Raw genomic sequence first — 26,469 nt, 5'->3', positions numbered from 1 at the left:
ACAAAAACTTTTTTTTTACTCCCATATAATGACTTCCATGGGTAGCTTCTTAAATATACCCAAAATACACATGGAATTGGACATGTTTTCATGATACTGCTTGTATATCTGATCTTGCCATCATAATCATTGTCATAATCAATGTTAAACTCGACAGCTCACAACAATTTCTCTTCACTCTAAGTTGGGGTTAGAAGAATCTGGATTTCCTTAGGGATCACTGCTTGCATTGTTTTTTTTTTTTTTTCCCTTCCCAGTGACAGAGGAAGGGATATAGGACGTGATGTCAAAATTTGCTTGCAGGTGATGGGAAGATAAAATGCAGGAGTTTATACTTGGGAAATACTTCAAAATAACCCTACACGCACTTTAAGGGGTTGAATTAAGGAAGGGAGAGGAAGAAAAGAATTTGGCAGTTATGATACAGGTTAAGTTCTCTGTACAGTGCAGACAGGTGTCCTCTTAACGATTTTCTATGCAGTTGCTTGTAGCAGTAGGGGTACTATTGCCTATTATCATCTTGCCAATGTAAGTTATAAGTGGTCTAACTTAACCTATGTATATTTATGTATAAATAATTAAATGTATACTGGTTAGGTTAGACTTATGTAACTTACACTGCTAGGTGGATAATAGATAATTACCAAGATAGGTAAGTGATAATTGCACTGTGTAAAGTAATTGTAAGACAGCACACTTTATTGCTGGTGAGGTTTTGTTTCCTCCATATGAGGAGAAACATTTGAATATGTAGGATACATATATTTTACCTATCTTAGAGGTGAATCTAATGGGGTTTATAAGGCTCTGAGAGGAGATGGGTTTGCCAATCCACATAATTCACCTGATTAAGCTACTGTACCAGAAACAGGAAGGAACTGTGAGAATGAACATGGGAAACACTGACCTTTTCACAATAGGTAATGGTGTCAGGCAGTGCTGTAAATTGTCACATCACCTTTTTAATCTTTATGCCGAAGATATCATGTGTGAAACTTTGAAAGATTTAGAGACTGGCATCAAAATTGGAGGACTGAAGAACAACCTTTGTTATGCAGATGCGACTGTGCTAATTTGTAATTCTAAGGATCATCTTAAAAGAAACTCTGAAGAGAGTATGTGAAGCAAGTAAGAGAAAAGGATTGTTTCTGAATGTGTCTAAAACTAAAATTATGGTGATAATATCGATTCCAGTAAAGTGAAGGTTAATGGACAAGATATTGAAGAATTTATGAATTTGATTACTTAGGGTCAAGAATAAATAAAAATAGTGACTGGTCAAACGATGTAAAGAGACAACAGGCAATTGCTAAAATGTTGGTCGCTGATCTGATAAAATTATGGAGAGATCATGATCTGCCCCTAAAGACGAAGCTGAGAATCATTGATTCGTTAATTTTTCCAGTTGCCACTTAAGGATGTGAAGGATGGAATCTGAAAAGAATTGACAGGAAGAAAATTGAGACATTTGAAATATGATGTGACAGGAAAATACTGCGTATTTCTTACTTGGATTGAAGAAGAAATGAGTGGGTATTGAATAAAATTGGCAAGTCTAAAATTCTTCTTAGCATCAACAAAAGAAAACTCAAGTTTTTTGGTCATATAGTAAGAAGGGGAAACTTTTTGTTGAAGAATATAATGGAAGGAAAAACCGAGGGGAAGAATTACAGAGGAAGACCTGCAACTAGGTGGAAGGATGGGATCAGTGAACTTCTAGGCATGACACTGTGTGATGCTGCTCGTATAGCACACGACCGATGCAGTAGGAGGAATTTGTTGGTGGCCACAACAGCTCCTCAGGGAGCTATGTGATTGGAAGAAGATCCATCTCATTGCACTCACCTCTACTCTTTACAAAGTAAAATTCATCAACTGCTCTTAAACTATCTCAACCTTCTGAACAGTGATCAAAAGTATGGATTCTAACAGTGTCAATCCACTGGTGATATAATAGTTTATCTTATGTTACTCATCCTGAATTTCCAACTGTTTTTTTGCAAGTGGGTATCCAGTGTTCTTTTTGACTGCTTCTCTGTCCATGCTGGTGTGCCCCAAGGTTTAGTTCTTTCTCCCAATTTTTTTCTCTTTTTTATTTTAATGACCTTCAAATGACTGAAAATTCTACCCATAGTTCTATTGGCTTGGATAAATATCACTATCTAATTATTTACCTGCGTTTACATAGCTCACTTAGGAAAAGGCCTTTTGCTTCAGGTTCCATAATGCATAAGGAATATTGTTGCATCCGAAAGAGCAGACTAAAATATTTACAAACTATACAAATATTTAAAATATTTACTAAATACAAAACTATTTACAAATATACAAACTATGTCGGGACAATAGGTCCTTTCTTATTAATATACAAAAAAAGTTATAGTGGAACATCAAATGATGCTGGGTATGGTCATGCATTAGACAGTGAAGCATGTGCATGAGGTTGGTGAACGTTGGCATGTGTTCCACGTATGTGCTCTAATTGTCAACAGCAAGTGTCTGATTCTGCCCAGTAACCCATTTGTGTGCCTTCCATTTTTCCATTTAATGCTCACCAACCTCATGCATGTGCTTCTCTGTCTAATATATCACCACGCCCGGCATCATTTGATGTTCCATTTTTTGTATATTAATGTCAACTGACGAAGGAACCCATCATCCCGATTTAATACATCAGCCAAAAAAAAAAAAAAAAAAAAAAAACCTCCCATTTCACCCCTCCATTCATTCCAAATGCCTGTCCACCTCAGCCTAAAATTTATTTGGGCTATCAACTTCCACAACAAAAGATGGAAGTCTGTTCCGCCAATCAGCTACCCGCTGGCTGAAGGCAAATTTATGCACATCTATTCTACAACTGTCTTTTCTCAGTTTGAATCTGTGCCCCCCTCAGGGTCTTAATCTGAGCAAGAGAAAGAATCCCATTAGCATTCAGTTTGCTCAACCCATTCAAGGCCTTATACACCTCAATCAGATCACCTCACAGGTGCTTACTCTCCAGGCGCTGCAATTTACAGAACTTAAGCCTTTCTTGGTAAAAGCACTCCTTTGTTCCCCTCACCAATCTTGTTGCCCTTCTTTGTACTCGTTCTAGCAACTCTACATCCTTCCTAAAATGAGGCTTCCAGACCCCTGCACAGTACTCTAGGTGGGGCCTGACCATTGCCTTGTATAATGGGATAATCACCTTCCTGTCCCTGCTAGCAAAATTCCTATATATCGTTGACATGACTCCATGACCTGCCCATCTGCACTGCTCAGCGAACTTCATATTTGACTACCCCAGGTCTTTTTTCATTTTCCACTTCCCTGAGTGTAGTACCACACAGTTGGTATGTTTCTTTTGGGTTATTGCTACCCATATGCAGTACTTTGCATTTGTTAATGTTAAACTTCAGTTGCCACTTCTCAGCCCATTTGCCCAACTTATCTAGATCCATTTGGAGTAGCATACTGTCTTTACTGTCGTTAACAACCCTGCCAAAGATTATAAATAGTTTATTTATAATCTTTGTACCTTTAAAATTTTTCAAAGTAAAAATTTTAAATAATATGATTATAAATAGTTTAGTATTTTGTAAATATTTTATTTATTTATTATTATTTTTTTATTGTTAGTTGTTGGCGCATTGACTTCTGTGGCCATAATGTACCTCCCAAAGTTTTTGTATTATACTCTGATCAGCCCGAGGCGGGATTCGAACCCATGACCTTTGGGTTGCCAGGACGGCACTTTACCCACCTGGCTAAGGTGGGTAAAGTGCCGTCCTGGGTAAGAGTAAATTACTCTTAAGGGAATATTTGTATAATAGTTTTGTTATTATTTGTATAATAATAGCATTATAGCTAATATACTAACATTATAATGCACTGATCAAAACCTAATCAGGAAATGACAAATGTAATTATTTACCTGTGCATTTGTAGTGATGTAATTGCCACGCCTTCTCTCATTGGCTCGAATAAATATCACTAGGAGGAAAATGTTTTTAATGTATAGAGAGATGATATTCTTGACTTCATACAAAAGTTGATGATTGTATAAGATTACTATATATAGCTGCAACATTTAGATAACTGAACATTACAAAATAAATATATTTGACTATTATCTGGTATCACAGGAGCTAGTTATTGTCTGTGACTCTATTTTCAGGGAGATGGGAAATATATTCTGTAAAAAGGATAGGTGGATAGGCCCAGTGTATGACTGTCAGGGGCAAAAGTTGATGACGTTGTAGAGCAGATATCTTTTAAGGGTACAAAGGGGTGATACTGTTGTACACATTGACACTAATGACATTAAGAGTAGGAGATATGCAGACTTACTTTACAAGTGCAGGTCAATGTTGAAAAAAAAGTTGCTAGTTACAGTTAAATTTGAAAGTGTCTGCAATTCTGCCCAGACATGATAGGAGGGAGTATATGCTAAGAACCTTGTCAATTAATTCAGCCCTGGAGAGATTGTGCAAGGCTTATGGGGTAGAATTTTTCTCAGCGTGGTCTGTTCTTGTTAACAGGAAGAGAGATTGTTTCTTTTCTACATGGATGGGATACACTTAAATACAAAGGACGCAAGAATGTTTGCTGATGCTATCGAGTCAATGTCAGGTGGGTCAGAAAACTGCTAGCTTAGAGAGATTCACAGACTAATAGATTAACAGTAGCCACAGACAGAAGTTAAAGTGATTCTTGCACTGCTTCTATTGGAATGAGCAACAGCCTCGAAAGAGAGGTACTGGGAATTTCAAAAATTGCTTGGAGTCATCGTGGAACAGGTAAATACATGGGTTGTGTTAGGGTAACTAAGAGTAAGAATAGGTGCATATATACTTGCATGTACACCAATGCTAGGAGTATAGTAAATAAATTTAAAGTGCTGGTGAAGACATCAAAGGCAGATATTGTTGGAATATCACAGACGTGGTGTTGCACAGAGATAAGGAATGCAGAATTGGAATTTGGGGAGTACAATCTGTACAAAAAGGATAGAAAGGGGGGAGGGGTCAAGCTGTTAGTTAAGAAACACATAAAATCTAAAGACATTCATCCCGTTGACATGGGTGGATAGTGCCGTGTTGAGTTAGTTTGGTGTGACATATAAGCACTGGGAAAGCAAATTTCTGAGTGTGTTATAGGCCTAATGGTTCTGATGAGTACAATGAACAACTCTACAAAGAAATAGAGTGGGCCAGTAAATCAGATTGTCTTATAATGGGGGATTTTAACTTCCCAAATATAAAGTGGAACTTGTGGGTAGGTCACTCACACACCAGCAAGACTTTTGTGGGTTTATTGGATGATTGTTTTCTACAGAAGCATGTTAGAGATGCAGCAAAAGGGAACATTACTCTTAAGATGATTATCAGCCGTGATTCTTCATGCAATAAGAATCTGTAGATAAAGGAACCACCTAGGTGGAAGTTATCACAGTGTACTGATGTGGGATTTCTCAAAGATGTAACTACCATCAGGGGTAAAGGGAAGGGTTTTTGCTTTCGTAAAAGTAACTACATTGGTCTCAGACAGTTTTTAAATTCTATGCAGTGGGACCAACTGATGATGTTACCAACAGCAAATTGTAAATGGAGGCATTCAAGAATTAATCTTGGTAGCTATTGGGCTTTTCATACCAACTAAGAAATACTGTTCAAGATTTAGGCCCAAATGGATGTCAGATGAACTAGCAGAGAAGAAAAATGCATGGTACGCATAAATTATCTTGTATGCATGGGATGCATACAAGAGACACAGATGCCTGTGGTAGCTATAAGATAGTTTGTAATCAAGTGACAAAGGAAGTTAGGCAAGCAAAAGCAGATTACGAGACATCTTTAGCAAAGGATGCAGTAAAGACCTCTTTACTGCATCCTTTGTAAACTCTATCACGAATGGGATGAATCAGATTGGTCCACTTGATATCGATAGTTCGATTGTTGATGATTCTGCTCAGGTAGCTGACAAACTGAATGAGTATTTTCCATCTACATTCACACATGAGGAATTATTCAGGGAAGGGAATGCCAGAGGTTTATCAAACTCTGGCAACGAGCTAAAGAATTTTGTAATAATTGAGAGCAAATTGGAGGAGAAATTGCTGAAGTTAAATATAAGGAAGGCAGCTGAGATGGATGGGAACTGTCCAGTTATATTAAAGGAGGCAGCAAAGGAAGTAAGCAGACCCTTAGCCATGATTAAGAGGGTATCCTTGGACTCAGGGGAGGTCCCTATGGACCGGAGATGTGCAAATGTGGCCCCAATTCACAAAGAGGGATCATAGGGTGACATGGTAATTACAGACCTGTTAGTCTAACTTCTGTTCCAGAGAAAATAATGGGCCACTGGTTAAAGAAGCACTGCAGGATCATTTAGACAAGTCTGCAGTTATAGTTCAGACACAGCATGGGTTTGTTAATGGAAGTCTTGTCTGCCAATTTGATTGGATACTAGGATTTGATCACAATGGAACTGCATGCAAAAAATAATTTTGATATCATATACTTGGATTTTAGGAAAGCTTTTGATACACTTGCACATGGAAGACTACTGTACAAGTTGGAGCAGTATGGCATTAATGCAAGTTGCTACAATGGATAAAAGGATGGTTGAGTTGGAGAAGACAGAGTCATAATCAATGGACACTGCTCTTCATGGACTAATGTTATTATTGGAGTTCCCCAGGGGTCCATGTTGGGCCCATTGTTGTTTTCTGTACAGCCAGTCCTCGCATAATGCGAGTTTGATTAACGTGTTTTTCTGTTACTGCTATTCAATGCAAATTTCCTCAGTGCAAATTTCCAGTTAACACGATCTTTTTTTAATCTTTTTTGAAAAAAGATTCGAATCGTGTGCTAATCATCTGATGGCCAATAAACAAGCATTTGCCTTCTGCCCGCCTCAGTGTGTTCCATCAGCCATCAAAAGCAGGCATGTTACTTGTTTGTGTTCCACTAATAAAGTCACCTGCAGATGCATATAAAAATTCTAATTTTCTACTCCTGTTAATAATGTGAAAAACAACATAACTGCAATAAAAAAATAAATAAATAAAAAAAATTAAAAGTTATTACTTTAGCTGATGTTTTACAAAATACCAGAAACAGAACTCCAATAATGATTGAAATGGAAAGTCTTTTATCAATTTGGTTAGAAGATTGCAGTCAAAAAAGAATTCCATTATCTAAGGACAATATTCAGAGCAAAGCTATTAAAAATTTTACTAAGCTCAAAGAAACAAAATATCATGGGGAGACTGAAACGTTTGTTGCTAGTTCAGAGTGGTTTGAACGTATCAAAAATCGAACATGACTGCATAATGTTAAAATGACAGGGAAAGCTGCTAGTGCTGATGAAGATGCTGCAGCCAAATTTCCTGCAGAATAGTAAAAAATCATTCAGGATGGTGAATCCAATGATCTGCAAATATTTAATGCAGATGAAACTGGCCTATTTTGGAAAAAGGATGCCAACTAAAACTTATTTGGCTGCAAATGAGGCAACACAACCTGGGTATAAAGTCTCAAAAGATCAACTAACGCTTTTATTAGGAGGTAACCCTGAAGGTGATTTTAAATTGAAGCCTATGTTTGTATACTGTACACAAAATCCTAGGGCTTTAAAAGGATACAGCCATCAAACTCTTCCAGTCATTTTCTGTTCAAATAAAAATGCATGGATGACCAAACCCAATTTGAAGACTGGTTTACGTCTTATTTCTGTCCAACAGTTGAAGCCTATTGCAAGAAAAATAATCTTACTTTTAAAACTCTGTTGCATTTAGATAATGCACCTGGACATCCTTCTGCACTTGGTGACTTAAATGAAAATGTGAAAGTCGGTTTTTTTTTACCGGGGAATACAACTTCATTATTGCAACCCATGGACCAAGGTACGATTGTAACATTCAAGGTTTCCTATCTCTGTAGAACATTTGCACAGGCACTTGAAGCTACAACAGGAGACGATGCAATTTCTCTACCAGAATTTTGGAAAAAATATAACATACGAGTGTCCATTGAAAATATTTATGCAGCATGGGAAGAAGTGACAGCCAGCAATATGAGATCAGTTTGGCAGCATCTTTTACCCCATTGTGCAAACGATTTTACTGACTTCAAGGATGCAGTTCAAAAAGTTATTGAAGACAGAATTAATATTGGTAATGACCTTTGTTTCGAAGGCTTGGATACGGCTAACATTCGAGAATCACTGAATTTGCATTCAGAACAGCTAGGTGACAACAATCTTCTTCAAATAGAGGAACAGCATGCTTATGAAGAAGCTGAAGAAAAAGAGTGTTAGCCAGATTAAAATGTTACTGCATAGGAGATAACAGTAAAAGATCTAGGCAAAATCTTTCGTATCACAGAGAACCTCAAACAAAAGATAATGGATGTTGTAATCGGAAATGGTATGATGAAAAAAAGAAAGCCAACACTGTTCAAATGACTATGTTCAAATATTTATTTATTATTTATTTTTTTTCAATAGCAAATAGTTTCTTCATTATGTATTTTATACAATAAACATTTAATTCTCTAATTATTTTTTTTTTTTATCTTTTACATGGTATACAGTTAAAAAGTTATATAAAAGGTATTTTTAAATTTCTTTATAGACATTGATGAAGGTCAGAGGCCAATTATAATTTTTTCCTATTAATTATTATATTTGATTAATGTGTTTCCATTTTGCGCGATGCGCTCGCAGGACGAGTTAATCACGTTAATCGAGGCCAGCCTGTATTTATCAATGATACTGAAGAAGGTATATCAGGCTTAATGTCCAAGTTTGCAGATAATATGAAGGTTAGAAGGGTTGTTAATGACTGTAATGATAGTAAACTACTACAACAGGATCTAGAAAAGTTGAGCAGATGGGCTGAGAGGTGGCAACTAAAGTTTTACATTGACACATGAAAAGTACTGCATATGGGTAGCAGTAATCCAAGAATAACATACCAACTGTGTGATACTACACTCAGGGTAGTGGAGAAGGAAAAAGACCTGGCGGTAATTGTGCAGTCAGATATGAAGTTTTCTGAGCAGTGCAGACAGGCTGCAAGAGTAGCTCATGGGGTTTTGTCAATGGTATATAGAAATTTTGCTATCAGGGATAAGGAGGTGATTATCCCCTTGTATAATGCAGTGGCCTGGCTACACCTTGAGTACTGCATACAGGTCTGGAGGCCTTATTTTAGGAAGGATATGGAGTTGCTAGAATGAGTACAGAGAAGGGCAACATGATTGGAACAAAGGGTTGCTGTTATCGAGAAAGGCTTAAGTTCTGCAAATTGCAATGTCTGGAGACTAGGCACTTGAGAGGTGATCTGACTGAGGTGTATAAAGCCTTGAATGGTTTGAGCAAGCTCAATGCTGATGGGATTCTTCCTCTTGCTCAGATTCCACACCTGAGTGGGCACAGATTCAAATCGAGGAAAACGGTTGAAGAATAGATGTGTGGAAGTTTGCCTTTATCCAGCAGGTGGTTGATTGCTGGAACAAACTTCCATCTGTCGTGGAAGTTGACAGCTTAAATAAATTCAAGGCTGAACTATTCAAACTTTTGGAGCAAATGAATGGGTGAAACAGGAAAGTTTTTTTTATTTTTTTTTTGGGTGATGCTCAATAAGCTTGTTTCCTTGCATCATATGCCTCTACTAACGCTAATGCTAACTTTAAATGCAAAAATGGTAATTATGCTTTTGTTAACTTAATAACAGAGTTCTGTGAGGTGTTGCTAATAGCTACCATTTCTTCTATTATCAGTTATGATAATAGTAGAAATGGCAGCTATTAGCACACCACAGTTATGGAGCACTACACTAAATTAAATGTTCAGCATAATTCTTATCAACAACTTGGTCAGATTTTATCACCCTAAATATTAATGCAACTTCATAAAATGTTTGTGCAATTAAAAAGATTTTCCAAGAAAGGCAGAACTATTTCAATCTCTAGCAAACACTGACATGCACTCATCAGAAAAGAGTGACTCCTGACATGTTTAATAATGGGTTGACCAAGGCTGCCACCCAAATAAACATCTCTAAAATTTTCTAAAAGAAACTGTTTTCTAGGTTGTCATTTCATCAGTTTTTGTTTTGGGGATGTTAGAAGGAATCACAGGAAAAATATACTAAAGGAAATTGAAGAGAAATAAATTGAAACTGTATTGGAATTAACGAGGAATAATAAATTCATATTTACAGATCTCTTTCATCTCTTTGGACAAGCAAGGCAACACCTTACTTGCCGAAAGAGATGAAAAATAGATGTCACAGAAGACATTGCAGAGGTTGTGCACTGCCATTTGGAACACATGAATGTAACGATGAAATCTAGAGTGGTGTTTCCCAAAGTGTGGTATATGTAACACCAATAGTACCTGAAAGGATTATAAACAGTGCATGTCAGAAAGAAATTGTAAAAAATTGTTCGAGTTCTGTCTAACAGTAGACAGAACTCGGTACATGGTTTATTGTATATCGTAGTTGTGCTTGTTGTTAAAAGGAGGTTAGGTTCTTTTAAATGTGGAATTTGTTAATTTTTTTTAAAGAGAATTTATAAGAAGCCGTATTTTTAAGTAACCCAATCTTCTTTTGTGAAAGATGATTGGGTTACTTTGAATTTGTTGAGATGCAACTTTTTTGCCATGGATTTCCTTAAGTTGGAATAGTGCGCAATAGTCAACTTTAAGTGGATTGTGAAATGCCAAGATTTTGCATTAGCCAGTGTAATGTAATTGAATGGAACAAAAAATAACTAAAATAAAAATAAATAAATGAAGTAAAGAACCTTGAAATATGGGTTATTGCACTTCATAAGGACATGGGTAATTTATTTTCTCAAGTGTGCAGCCTGCATTAATTAACTCTCAGTAATTTGGAAAAAAGCTTTGAATGCTATTTGCACGGTGCTGGAATTCTTAGTTAAAGCGGGATCTTGATTAAAAGTCTTCTGTTTTGCGATTTCTAAAGGTCAGCAAGTATGCTTTTGTGATTTTTTGTTTAAGCAGAAAGCTGGAAATTCAGATTCAAACCAATTGTGATATTCTATATTCCTATCCTAAATGCCTTGGTGCATTTTTTGGGGAACTGTCGTTTAGATAATGGATGTGAGTTTAGGGTGGAATGAGGAATAAAGATTTCTTTCTGGCAAGGATATCATCATTGACACTGTCTACACAAGTACAGGATGATGCAGAACTACAAATTAATGGTTTCTATATTAAATTATCAGTTGAACAAGTTGAAATTTGTTAAAAAAAAAAAAAAAAAAACCACTTCATTTGACAATATAAATTTTATTTCTTAAGCACAGTCGGATAAATTTGCTCCCTTGTTGTTTATGTAGCTTTTAATTTGTGCTGAAATTTTAAACCCATCCTCCAGAGCCTTGTAAATCTCATTGAGATTTGTTCTAGTTATAAAGCTGTATAGTCCATATATATATATATATATATATATATAGATTTAATGATTAAGAATACAATATAGGGTCATCTAGTTTATAATAGTATTGGATTGAAGAGAAAGTAAGATAAGAGACTAAAGTTATATTTATTTAGCATAAATTAATGGCAACAGAAAGAGGTTAGCCGATTGGATATGATTCATGTTTTCTTGTTGTGTGTATTTTATGCAAGCTTAATACAAAGGGTATTCAAATGAAAGCACAAAACCAACATAAAATGCAGATTATGCAAAACTGTTCATAATCATGTATCAGCTTATTGATCAAAGTCTGTTGGCAACACTGAGCACTCACATAGGTACCATCTATTGGTGTTATTTGGAAACAATTTTGTCTCAAACATGTTAAACATGCTTGAGGCAGCAGCAAGTTTACAAGTCAGTGAATGAGTTTAAAAATGGTATTGGTAATGCTGAGGATTCTCCTCAGCCTGGGCAAGCACATCCTGTTGTGACACCAGGAGCTATAATGGCAGTGGAAGAACTAATATTTGGAAACTGATTTACCAATATTAAATTTAAAATTATGTACTAAAAAAAATTAAATATTGAAACCAGATGAAAGAAGTGGAATGAAACCAAACAAGCACTGAACAAAATTACTAGGAACTGTGACATTTAAGTTACAGGGAAATAGAACTTGTGGTTTGACAGTACATTAATCTGCGAACTGTCTATCCACAAATGAACAACAGCTGATTGTATGTCCTCTATGATAGTGAAGTGGATGAATGACCCATAGCAGAAAAGAAAGAGTTTTTCTCCATGGCTTATTCCAGTCTTTTCAACCCATACAAAATTCAGATCGGCCCATGAACACACACACACAGTATATGATGGTGCAATATGGCATAAGTCACTGATGTGCTTAAAAGCCAGCAACAGTAACTGCAATATATGATTGCATTTGGTCCTTGAGGTTGTCACAGACATTCTCTCAGATATGCCAGACAAGCTGTACCTGCTACCTGGGAGTCTAAAACGCTGATGGAACTGATATTCGGGTGACACTCAAGTCAAGTGGACCCAATTTCGGTGAAGTCCGGACGGTCTGTGACCGCCAAACCCTCTGCTTGCACCTTCACGATGGTGGGACTGTTAGTAATCCTGGGTATAACCTCCATGCACAAGTACATGGTGGGTGACAACCCAGGTGTGAACCAATTTAAGCAGGGGTTGCGGTGTGGCACCCTAACCACATGGAGGAATGCCACCCCTCTATGTTACCAGGCAATACTAGGTGGTAGATGACTCTGATTAACCGGTGAAATACCACCACTTTGCTTATTGGAGGCTTGAAGTGGAGGAACCCATGTTTAGTCTCTAGAGCTAAGTTCCGGTCAACCCTTCCCTATCTCTTCCATCATGCAGTATGATTGATGACTTTTGAGGTTATGATGAAGTCTGCTGACGAGGCTAGTGGGAGCCAGATGTGTTCAAAGCCACTAAGCGGATTTTCTTATTTATTGATTTAAAATTATTGTTTTTCTAAAACTTTTGATTTAAATTTAGTAGTATAGCATTATTTTGTGTCTTTCTGATTAATCTGGTGTATTTATTCTTTACTCGGCCTTGTAATTGCATAAAAGTATCGGTAAGGGTATCATATCCATGTGTTACGGGTTGCACTCCGCTGAACAAGAACTTTTTTAGCCATATTTAGCTGCTTTATTGACCAATTGATACATCAAATTATTTTCTATAAGTAGCTTGTAGACCTAGTCAGGATCATTAGTTTATTCTGAATTGAGACAGCGAGATTTGGAAGTTAATTAATACTTAAGTGTCCGTAGATTTACCGTTCGTAATTTGCGCCATTGTTATATGATACAATGTTATATCCCGAAATAGATAGCATTAGTATAGTATATAATATAATATTGTCAATTAATCAGCAAAATCTACTAATTTTGTTAAACTTCGTTGTCAATTAAATTGTACTTTTAACTGAATACATATAACGACTTAGATTACAAATGAAACATAATTAATTAATACATAACTTGATACGGAAGTTATATAAACTGAACTCGTAGATAATATTTGATACTGAAATATATATATAGCGTTCTAACTGATACAGGTTTAGGGTTATAATTTTGTAATGAAATTGAAATTTTATTGAAATTAAATCGAAAACATGACTCAGACCAGAGCAGCAGAGCAAAAGGCTCAAGCTAATGGGAGTGCTGTGGCTCAGAGGAGAACTGAGGGGGTCAGTTGCCCTCTGAATCACAGCATTTTAAAATGCACTGCTTGCATGACGTTTGTGGAACAATCGGGTATGGGACATGATATTGCCATGGGGGGGATGTCTTTGTGTGCGCACGATGCAAGGAGTGTAACGAAATCAGGCGACAACTCAGCGTTGTTATGGGCCTATACGAGAGCTTGAAGGGCAGGGTGGATGCCCTCGAAGGATTTAAAGTGAGGGGGCCCATCAAGCCCTCGGCTGCCCACATCAACGGCAGAGCTTGCACTTGGTCATCACGCAACACAGCGGCAACCCCCAAGGCAGAATGTGCTGGTCCCACGGAACTAGTAGTTGTTGGTGACTCTGTTGTCAGGGAAACATGCTTTGTAAAAAGGATAGGTGGAACATGATCACGGTGTGTCTGCCAGAGGCAAAGGTTGATGACGTTGTAGAGTGGATATCTTTTAATGGCACAAAAGGTGATATAGTTGGCACTAATGATATTGAGAGTAGGAGACCGGCAGAATTACTTAACAAGTACAGGTCACTGTTGAAAAAAAACTGTGAATTAGGGTTGAATTTAAAAGTGTCTGCAATTCTGCCCAGACACGATAGGAGGAATTATATGATGAGAGCCTTGTCGATCAATTTGGCCCTGGAAAGATTGTGCAAGGCTCAAGGGGTAGAATTTTTTTCAGCCTGGTCTGTACTTGTTAACAGAAGGGACTGCTTCTACAGGGATGGGATACACTTAAATAGAAAGGGTGCAAGAATATTTGCTGATGCTATCGAGGCAGTGTTAGGTGGGTCGGAAAACTGCTAGCTTGGGGGGGGGGGGGATACAATAGACTAATAGATTAACAGTAGCCACTGGCAGAGGTGAAAGTGATTCTTGCACTGCTTCTATTGGAATGAGCAGAAGCCTGGAAAACAAAATGCAGGATATTTCAGAGACTGCTGGGAGTCATTGCGGTACAAGTAAACACATCAGTTGTGTTAGGGTAGCTAAGAAAAAGAACAGGCATGTATACTTGCGTGTACACCAATGCTAGGAGTTTGGTAAATAAATTTGATGAATTTGAGGTATTGCTCAAAGCATCAAAGGCGGATATTGTTGGGATATATCAGAGACGTGGTGTCACACAGATATAAGGAATGCAGAACTGAAATTTTGGGAGTACAACGTCTACAGAAAGGATAGACATAATAGGAAGGGAGGAGGGGTTATGCTATTAGTTAAGAAACAAATAAAATCCAAGGAAGTGAAACCAGTCGACATTGCTGGACAGTGCAGTGTCGAGTCAGTTTCGTGTGACATACGCACTGGGAGATCAAAATTGAGAATAGGAGTATGCTATAGGCCTAATGACTCTGATGAGTATAATAAGAAACTGTACAGGGAAATAGTGGGCCAGTAAATCAGAGAATTATAATGGGGTATTTTAATTTCCCAGATATTGACTGGAATTTGTGGGTTGGTCACTCACACTAGCAAGGCTTTTATGGATTTATTGCATGATTGTTTTCTACATCAGCATGTTCGGGAGGCAACTAGAGGGAGTAATACTCTTGATTTGATTATCAGTAGTGATTCTTCATGCTTTAAGAATCTGCAGATAGAGGAACCACTAGATGGCAGTGATCACAGTGTGCTGAAGTGGGATTTACTCAAAGAGATAACTACCATCAGGGATAAAGGGAAGGGTTATTGCTTTCGTAAAGGCAACTACGATGGTCTGAGACAGTATTTAAATTCTATACAGTGGGTCCAACTGATAATGTTACCAACAGCAAATTCAAAATGGGAAGCATTCAAAGAACTTATCTTGGAAGCTACTAGGCTTTACATGTCAACTAAGAAATATTGTTCAAGATTTAGGCCTAAGTAGATGTCAGATGAACTAATGACACATATGGCAGAGAAGAAAAATGCATGGGATACATACAAATTAACACGTGACACAGAAGCCTATGATAGATACAAGTTGATCTGTAACCAAGTTACAAAGGAGGATAGGCAGGCGAAGGCAGATTACGAGAAATCTTTGGCAAGCGATGCTACGAAAAACAGCAAAGAGTTCTTTACTTATGTAAACTCTAGAAGGAAGGAGATGAATCAGATTGGTCCAATTGATATCGATGGTTCAACTGTTGATGATCCTGCTCAGGTAGCTAAATGAATATTTTGCATCGACATTCACACATGAGGAGTTATTCAGCGAGGGGATTGCCTGAGGTGTATTCATCTCTGGCAGTAATCTAGATAATCTTGTAATAACTGAGTGGAGGAGAAATTGTTGAAATAAACACAAGAAAGGCATCTGGGGTGGATGGGATCTATCCAGTTATATTAAAGGAGGCAGCAAAAGAAGTAAACAAACCCTTAGCCATAATTATGAGAGCTTCCTTGGACTCAGGGGAGGTACCCATAGACTGGAAATGTGCAAATGTGACCCCAATTCACAAAGGAGGATCAAAGGCTGACACAAGTAATTATAGACCTGTGAGTTTAACTTCTATTCCAGGAAAATTAATTTAGGCACTGGTTAAAGAAGCACTGCAGGATCTAGACAAGACTTCAGTTATAGCTCGGACACATCATGGTTTTGTTAAGGGGAAGTCTTGCCTGACCAATTTGATTGGATACTATGATGCAGTCACAAAAGAACTGGATGCAGGGAATAACTTTGATATTATATATTTGGATCTGATATGTGGCCTTTGATTCTGTTGCACATGGACGACTGCTGAACAAATTGGAGCAGTGTGGCATTGGAGGCAAATTACTGCTATGGATAAAGGGATGGTTGAGGGGGAGAAGACAGAGAGTGGTAATCAGTGGACACTGCTCATCGTGGACTGATGTTATCAGTGGAGTCCCTCAGGGTTCAGTTTTGGGTCCATTATTGTTTCTGTATTTATAAATAATATCAAGCTTAATGTCCAAGTTTGCAGACGATACAAAAGTTGGCAGGGTTGTTAAGGACACTACTGACTCTATGCTGCTGCAATAGGATCTGGAAAGGTTGAGCAGATGGGCTGAGAGGTGGCAAATGAAGTTTAACATTGACAAATGTAAAGTACTACATATGGGAAACAGCAACCCCAGAGCAACGTATCAACTCTGTGGTACTACACTGACAGTGGTAGAGAATGAAAAGGACCTGGGGGTAATTGTGCAGGCTGATATGAAGTTCTGTGAGCAGTGCAGACAGGCTGCAAGAGTAGCTCATCGTGTCTTATCAATGATATATAGGAAGTTTTCTAGCAGGGATAAGGAGGTGATTATTCCCTTTTATAAGGCAATGGTCAGGCCACACCTTGAGTACTGTATACAGGTCTGGAGGTCTCATTTCAAGGATGTAGAGCTGCTGGAACGAGTACATAGAAGGGCAACTAGGTTAGTGAATGGAACAAAGGATTGCTCTTACGAAGAAAGGCTTAAGTTTTGAAAATTACAGTGTCTGGAGACTAGGCACCGGCGAGATGATCTGATAGAGGTGTATAAAGCCTTGAATGGTTTGAGCATGCCCAATGCTGATGGGATTCTGCCTCTTGCTCAGAATAATCACATGAGAGTCCATACATTCAAATTGAGGAAAGACAGATGTAGGATAGATGTCCAGAAATTTGCCCTTATCCAGCGGGTAGTTGGTTGGTGGAACAGACTTCCATTCCTTGTTGTGGAAGTTGATAGCCAAAATAAATTTAAGGCTCAGCTGGACCGGTATTTCAAATGAACGGAGGGGTGAAGTGAAAGTTTTTTTTTCTTCTGGCTGATGCTGCATAAGCTTGCTTTCTTGCATCATATGCCTCTACTACTGCTAATGAACATTGTGACGAGATCCAATATTCCTTACATTTCGAGGGTACAGCTGTAAAACGGTATTCGCAGGCCAGCCGCTAGTTAGTACACTGGACCAAACCTATTGGTAACTCTCTAGGAGTCTTCCCGATCAGCTAGTGTATAATCTTGCTACCTCTACTCTGCCAGATAGTGACTGGAGGGAGTCCGAGTAGTGTGTATGTGGGGAGCATTGTCGAGGCCACGTTATGTCAAGGATCTGGGTCTGGGCATATTCTTACCATCTGTACAACATATCCAAAAATTTCATTACTTCATACAGCATGTCCCACACACTTTTTCTTACTATTGAATACACCATGAATTGTCAAACTAATGGAGCAAGCTTATCTGCGAAAAGATCTAAATCTTCCCAGCACTTCCTAATTCATTTCACAAATATACGTGGTCTCATTTCTAACCTTAACGATGTCCATTTTCACTTGCAGTCTGCCAAACCCCATGTACTTTTTCTGACAGAATCTCAGCTATCGGTTTATTCAACTACTGCTCATCTCAGATGCCCAAATTATTCGCTGTGTGATTCCTTTCGCCTCAAAGGTGGTACTTGTGCATATGTCCGTTCTGATATTCTCTGTCAGAGACTTGGCAATTTGTAATCTCCTCTCTTTGATCTTCTCTGGCTTAAAATCTCTCTCTACCTCATTCTGTCAAATTCATCTGTTGTCTCTACCGTTCTCCCAAATCCACTAATTACTTGGAGCTCTTTGACTTCCTCTCTTTGCAACTTGACTTTCTCCAGTCCTACCTTCCTTGGTGATTTTAGTGTTCATAACTCCAGCTGGCTTCCGTTTTCTAGTCACACCGACCCAGTTGGTCGAGATGCTGAGGCTTTTGCAATTACTAATGACCTTGCACAGACTGTTCATTTTCCTACAAGAATACAGGACAATCCTAATCATACAGCCAATACGCTTGATCTTTTTCTCACAATCAACCCTTCTAAGTAAACGGTCGAAGTGAGAAGTCCTTTAGGCACTTCAGATCACAACTTGATGATTGTCTCTTCTCCAGTGGTGCCTTTATCTCATGGCTATTCCCAAACCGCATGTTGTTTGGCATTACAAGAACGCAAAATGGGATAACCTGCGAGATTTCTTTTCTTCTTTTCCTTGGTCAGATTACTGTTTCAAAACTTCTGATGTCAGCGTTTGCTCAGATCATGTCAGTGAAATTATTCTTGCAGGAATGGAATCCTTTATCCCGCACTCCACTTTAAAATCTCATCCTTTATCTAAACCTTGGTTTTCCAATAAATGTGTTAAGGCTGTTCAAGAGAAGAATGTTGCATATCGTAATTGGCTTGTTTCTAATTCTTCAGTTTCATGTTCTGCCTTCACCAAAGCTCGCAACAATTGTAAAGCAGTTATTAATCAGTCCAAACTAGAGTTTGAACAGGCTAAGAGTACAAAACTTCCTTCTTGCCCTAATGTTAGCCGAGCATTCTGGTCTCTTGCCAAAGCAACTTTTTCCCATCTCTGCTCCCACCTCTGTCCAAACCAGATGTTTCTGTTGTCACTTCAGCCAAGGATAAAGCTAACCTGCTAGCATCCAATTTTTCTTCCAACTCATGTATTAATGATCTTGGTAAAACACCTCGCACCATTCCCAACACGCTCCATTCAATGCCTCCTGTGGTCTTCCATCAAAAGGATGTTAGAAGGATTTTGACGAATCTTGATGCTAAGAAAGCTCCAGGTCCCGATGGTATTTCTCCACTTGTTCTCAAAACCTGTGCTCCTGAACTTACTCCTATTCTTTGCCGCCTTTTTTCACTTTTCTTGTTTCAAAGGTGTTTTTCCTTCTGCTTGGAAATTTGCTCATATCCAGCCAGTTCCTAAAAAGGGTGACAAATCCCTCCCATCTAATTATCGTCCCATTGCAATTACTTCTACTCTTTCTAAAGTAATGGAGAAATCCATTAACCGCTAACTCTTAAACTACCTAGAAACCTTCCGTCTGATCAACGATCACCAGTATTGATTTCTTCAGTGTCGATCCACTGGTGATATTCTGGCTTATGTTACTCATTTATTCACTAATTCAAAGGAAAGGTTCGGTGAAACAGAAGTAGTTGCTCTTGACATCTCAAAGGCTTTCGATCATTTTTGGCATAAAGGTCTTCTAAACAAGCTTCTATTTTATGGTTTGCCAAATATTTTTTGTAATTGGTTATCCAGTTTTCTCTCTGATTGGTCACTGAGAGTGATGGTAGATGGCTCTCTGTCTTCTAACTTCTCCACTAATGCTGGTATCCCCCCAAGGTTCAGTTCTTTCCCTCACTCTTTTCCTCTTGTATATTAATGACCTTCTTCCATTGACTGGAAATCCTATCCATAGTTTTGCCGATGATAGCACATTGCATTCCACTTTCCATTTTGAGAAACCTTGCCCTGCTCATTCAGCTGCAACTTCTCGAAAATCTGCTACCAATTCCTTAAATGCCGATCTTCAGGTAATTCTCTTGGGGCAAAGACAACCTAGTTGATTTCAACCCTTCTAAAACTCAGTCTTGTCTTATATCTCTCAAAAAGGATTCTTCTGCTCCTATACTTATCTTTAGTGACACTCCGATTTCCAGACAAAATGATATATCTCTTTTGGGGATTACCCTGACTTCTAATCTCTCTTAGCACAAGCACATTAGAAATATTGCTTCCTCTGCATCTAAAAAACTTAGTTTTCTCTTTCACTCTCGGCGTTACTTTTCTTCCAAACTGCTTCTCACTCTGTATAAATCGCAAATCTGCCCTGCCATGGAATATTGTTCCCACATCTGGGGCGGTGCCCCCAAAACCTCTCTCAGGCTTCTTGATTCCATTCAGAAGAGGGCAGTTAGGATAATTAATGATTCATCTCTAACAGAGTCTCTCCACTCGCTCTCTCATAGATGTACTGTTTCTGCTGCATGCCTCTTCTACAGATACTTCCATGGGCACTGTTCTTCTGAATTGGCTTCTATAATTCCCGCTCTTTCTCTCTCTTTCAAAACAGTCCGAACACGTGCCGCCACCAGCCAACATCCATTTGCTATCCAACTTCAAACCCACAGAACCAACTTTTCATCTTCCTCATTTATTCATTCAACTGCCGGTTTCTGGAACAACCTTCCTTCATATGTATTTCCTGAAAATTACAGTCTACAGAAGTTCAAGTCGAATGTCAACAAATATCTTCTTTCGTCTACTCAACCTCCAACCCAAGCACGGTATTAAGTACTATAGGTTCTAATACCTCTCATGTTTGGGGTTTACAAAAAAAAAAAAAAAAAAAAATTATTTATCTTGAAGTTAATCGTGAACATATGTCATTTCTGTTCAAGTATTTTTTAGCTGATTTCCCAAATACATTTTTTTGGTTATGAATAATGCAGTTAGTGTTATTCTCTTCAACAGCTTCTACGAGAATATAAAATTCAAAATGGAAATCGAAAACAAAGAGAGCCCACCTCTCCTTGACATCTTATTTATCAGACAACTCACAGGTATACAAATGGAAGTCTTCAAGAAACTAATGGATATAAACATCTCTTGAATTAGAAATCATGCCATCCCCACTCTATGAAGGTCAGAAAACTGAAATGAATTATGAAGGTCAGAACACTGAAATCATTTATTTTAAGAGCCCACCAAATTTGCAAAAGGGGAACCCTCCAAAAAGAATTACACGCAATCACCAAACTTGCCTTAAATAATGAATTCCCTCTCCATATCATAAAGAAAACAATAGAGAATAGCATCGAAGCCTTCAACCAACCTGAGCCAAAACTTACAAAAAAGACCATCCATCTGCATACCATATGTACCTAACATTAGCGAAAAAATAGCTAAAGAAGGAAGGAAATATGGAGTCAGAACATTTTTCAAAGGATCATTTTCTGCAAAACAAATAGTAAAATATTCAACGAACAATTCTAGAGGACTGATTTATAAAATATATTGTAACTGTGGAGATAGCTACATAGGGGAATTTTGTATGCACCTCAGTTCCAGACTAAAAGAGTAAACAGGACGTCCAATATGGGAAAATAAACAAATCCAACACTGCCTTCCATGCATTCCAATGCAAAGCTGTTTGGCAATTTAGCAACCCTACAGTCCTTTCAGCTATACAGTATAAGAAAATTTAAAGAAACATTTATAAAAAGGTTCAGAGCCAACTCTATAAACAGAAAACAAGGTATAGAATTTGGTCAACAATATTTCAACGTCCTTAAAGGAACAGTAGAAGAAGACTTCAAAAAAAAAAAAAGCAAAAAAGAAAGTTCCAGACAAGAAAGTCAACCAACCCTTCCCCTCCCCACCACCACCCAAGACTGGCATAACCACAACCAAGGAAGTTTTGAGGCTGAGGCTTAACTAACCATTCTGGAAAAAACCAAGGCACATTTGAACAAGAAGTATTGGGCGCCAGGATATAGGACCTGGCAGAGTCTATCATTTGTCAATTAATAAGATGATAACATTCACACCCACATCCATCATATGTATAAAATGAGCTGTTAACAGCACCTCTTGACCGAATGAAGGAGACTTAGTCATTCGGCAAGACAGGAGGCTGTTGACACAGAAAAATACACTAAGCCAGCATCTGATTTACTTTTATCTTTATTTGTATAAAACTTACAAATTATAGATAATTTGATGTTTGTAGAAATGCATAAATTAATTAATTATTAATTGTAACAATTTGTTTTTTCTGTTCTTTAGTGCAGCCAAGTATGGTCTGATGATGGGTTCTAGCAAAGTTCCCAAAACATTATTAATTATATAGTACATTTTTAGACAATAAGGCTGATAAACTAATTTTTTTTAAAAAACCATGTGGTATAAAAGTGGCTATTTAGGCAGAAAAATTTCATGAAAAAAATCATCACATAACATAGATTCTTAGTTATGTTGTATATTTGCATTCATTCTATGAACGTTTTGAACCATCATAATAATAGATAAACAAAATGAATCCATATCTATTTATATAAATGTTTATATAAATATTTAATTTATATTTCAGCTACATTTTGTACAAGATAAAGTTTTTGTAGGCCTGGAACATATCCCTGTAACTTATCCTGTTAGAGAAAAAATACTTGGACCCAATGTAAGTTACATTTATAGTTCTGTATTAATATTATTTGCAAGTAACTACAGAATCTCATTAATACAAGCTGAATGACCTCCTTTCTTCCATATTGAATTTGTTTGCTTCTTTACCATTCTCAGTGAAGCATGTAAATTATTGAAATATATAGTGAAAAGTAATATTTCATCCTGACTTTTTTGTTTTTATGTTGAATCATTCTTTGGAGTGGTGCTTTGTATTTACATTATACACAGGGAAACAAAAAGAACCATTAGACATTGTATTATTGATAGGGTTGTTTCAGTGGAGAACTGCTGTTGTTGCCCACAGTATTTCTTCTGTGGTTCATAGTACTGTAGATGAAGTGAACTGAGAGAAGGCAAAATATGAGTTTTATTCACTTACTCACAGGAGAGTTTGTTAGCTGAAGCGGTTGATGAGGTTTACTAAACTTGTAATTTAGATTCCATTATACAATGTGTGTGTGGCGCCTCCGTAGCCAGGTGGGCAGGAGCAGCAGTGCCTAGCACATGCTTCTTGATTAGACCGGGGTTCGAGCCCATGACCACCAAATACGGAGGATGCGGAAAGGTCAGGGAATGACCACCGCATATCCCCGGAGCAATATGGCCTTAGCTGCTAATACAGTGTAAATTTCTGGTATGTGGTACTTAAGATACTTAAAGGAGAGGAAAAATCCTGTGCAAACAAGAAGGCTATGTACTGTGGGTTGAGAAACAATTTGTTGCATCAGTGATTTGTACAAGGATGAGAACTCGATTTGTGGAGAAATTGTCATAAAAAAATTAGGTTGTGCTTATTATGATTTATGTAATGCTTGCACACAATAGGTTTTTGGGATTGCAGTCAATGTGTTTTCTTGTTGGTTTAATGAAAAATTTATATGAGAGTATTAATTGTCCTTATAAAAGACACTTGCTCTTGCTTCTATCCTTTAAAAAAAAAAAAAAAAAAAAAAAAAAGCTAGGTAGGTGAATGAAAAAATTTTTTGAAAGATTTTCTTTTGTGCATCACATCATTTAACAAGTTCTGGTCACGTGATAACTCTGTGAAAATAGCTTTCAATATATATGTTTGAGAATGTCAGTACAGCTATCATTCTCAAACAGTTATATAGAAAGCTATCAACTGAACAACTGTCAGTAGTATGCATGAAGGGAAGAGATACAAAGTGTTTGAATTCTGTGGCCACATAACAAGCGTGATGAAATTCATTGAAAGTTGATGAAATTTATCCCAAGAATATCATGGAATCCCATACAGATAGAATGAACTTTATTCTTTTATGGAGATTCACACCTTTTCCTAGATCGGTTGTGTCTAACCTTTTCCCGTACAGGGGCCGTATTCAAAGTTAGATTTGTTTCACGGACTGCACTGATTTGAGAAAAATTAGTGTGTTACATTTTCCATATCTTGGTACTTGTAAAAGGAAGTTTCCATTTTCGTGTTAACTGTTTTTTTAAGAAATATATAAAAAATGCAAATTACCAACATTTTTATGTGCAACAAATCTATGTCATTGATTTATTTTTTAGATTTTATTAAAATCTAAAAAATAAATCAATATTTAAAATTATGAAAATATGACTTTTGTTTTTTTTTTTAAAAGTACTTTACTTTTGTCATTTTTTAAAAAATACTTTACTTTTGTTATTTTAAAAAATTACCTTACTTTTACTTTTAAATGCTCACTTTAGAAAATTTACAACCTGAAAAGATCACTGCTTTTCAATATTAAGGTGAATAAATAAATAAATATATCATCATCATCATCATCAGCTATTTTCAATCCACTGCAGGATGAAGGCCTATCCAGCAACTTTCCAGTTCCTTCTGTTTTGTGCAATGGCCATCCATTTACTACTCACAAACTCATGAATTTCATCTGTCCATCTCCATTGTTGTCTTCCAGGTTTTCTTCTAGCTCCTCTTGGGTATCATTCTTTTATTTTCTTAGTCCATCTGTCCTCGTGTCTTCGAGCTATGTGTCCTGCCTAAGACCATTTTAGTTCTTTAGTTTTGATAAGAATGTTCTTAAGAATGTTATCCAATGCATACTCACCACCATAAGAATGGTGGTGAGTATGCATTGGTTCATTATTTTACATTTCAGACAAATTGGGATATTGCTCCTCAGTATGTGACTATATTTCCTGAATGCTATCCATCTAAAATTGACTCTTCTCTTGACTTCTAGCCATTTATCATTATTACAGCTAATGACTTGTCCCAGATAAGTATATGACTCCACCTTTTTAATTACTGCTCCTTCAATCATTATATCCCTTTCTGTGGCATACTTGTTCATCATTACTTTTGTTTTAGCCATATTCTTCTTTAGTCCAAAATCCTTACTAACGCTGCATAACTGGTTAAGATTTCCCTCTAATTCTTTGGGATCGTGACTTATGACCACAATGTCATCTGCAAATCGTAAATGGTTTAGGTACTCTCCATTCACATTGACTCCTTTCTGCGACCAGTCTAATATTCTGAAGGCTTACTCAAGGGCAGCAGTAAACAACTTCGGGGATATTGTGTCTCGAACTCCTTTTTCAATTTTAAATTTACCACTGTCTTTTTCTAGTCTAATAAAGGAGTTGGCATTCTCATATTTTCTCCAAAATCATAATATATGGGGTATCTATGCCTTGTCTTTCCAGTGTCCGAAACATTACATTATGATGTATGGAGTCAAATGCCTTTTCATAATCCACATGTGCCAGGCATAATGGTGTTTTATATTCATTTGCTTTCTCCATTAGCTGTGACATTACATGAAGGTGATCCATAGTTGAGAATCTTGTCCTAAAGCCAACTTGCTCTTTCAGTTGATTCTCATCAAGTATTCTTTCTAATCTGTTAGTTATGACCCTTGTGAACAACTTGTAGATGTGGTATAAAAAGCTAATTGGTCTGTAATTTCCAATTTCTGATTTATCTCATTTCTTATGCAGCAAAACTATGATTGCATTATTCCACTACTTAGGCGTCACACCTTTTCTAATTCATTTCGTGAAGAGTCTTGCCAGTTTTTGTGTCATGTCTCTTCCTCCCAATTTTAACAACTCTACAGTAACTTCATCTTCCCCTGGGGCTTTCTGATTCTTCATTTTCTTCAACGCATGTTCTACCTCATCAGGAAGGATATCAGGTATGATGAATAAATAAATACATGTATAATGATAACCTAAAATTTAAAATATTCAAAAATTTTATTTAGAATATTTCAATTATTTTAAAGGGCCATATTGCAATATGGCCTTAGTTGTTAATGCTCCTAAAAACTAAATAACAACAACAACTGTGAGTGATTAGAGAGAAAACTGGATAACCTTACAAAAAACATTTGGCAAACCATAAGTTGGAAGCTTGTTTATTATTGCCAAACACGATTGAAAGCTTTTGAGGTGTCATCAAGAGCAACTGCTTGTGTCATTTTTCTATTGAAATGACATTACCCATTACCCATTTATGGACAAATACCCATTACCCATTTATGGACAAATTTTTCTATTGAATTTGTCCATAAATGGGTAACATAAGCCAGAATATCACCAGTGGATTGACACTGACGGATTCTGTACTGGCGATCGTTGATCACCTTTCGAATAAGAAAGTGAAAAAAGGCGGCAAAGAACAGGAATACGTTCAGAAGCGCAGATTTTGAGAACAAGTGGAGAAATACCAACAGGACCTAGAGCTTTCTTAGCATCAAGATTCATCAAAATCCTTCTGATTTTCCTTTTGACAGAAGACCACAAAAGGCATTGAATGGAGTGTGTTGGGAATGGTGGGAGGTGTTTTACCGAGATCATTAATACATGAGTT

The 26,469-nt window shown here is 37.2% G+C and overlaps 1 protein-coding gene across 1 annotated transcript in view; it reads left to right on the top strand.

Annotated features, from left to right (window-relative positions):
* LOC150080674 (uncharacterized) overlaps positions 1-26,469 on the top strand; it is a 354,324-nt gene that overhangs the window by 132,977 nt on the left and 194,878 nt on the right. The window contains exon 8 of the mRNA XM_090381399.1: positions 22,546-22,632. Within this exon, the coding sequence (XP_090237525.1) occupies positions 22,546-22,632 (87 nt within the window). The remainder of the gene's footprint in view (positions 1-22,545; positions 22,633-26,469) is intronic.

The sequence above is a fragment of the Mastigoproctus giganteus genome, chromosome 9 (assembly GCF_048544385.1).
Source record: "Mastigoproctus giganteus isolate SK-2022 chromosome 9, ASM4854438v1, whole genome shotgun sequence".
Lineage (NCBI taxonomy): Eukaryota > Metazoa > Arthropoda > Arachnida > Uropygi > Thelyphonidae > Mastigoproctus > Mastigoproctus giganteus.
Note: the sequence above shows the minus strand (reverse complement) of the source record. Positions and strands in the feature narration are given on the sequence as shown.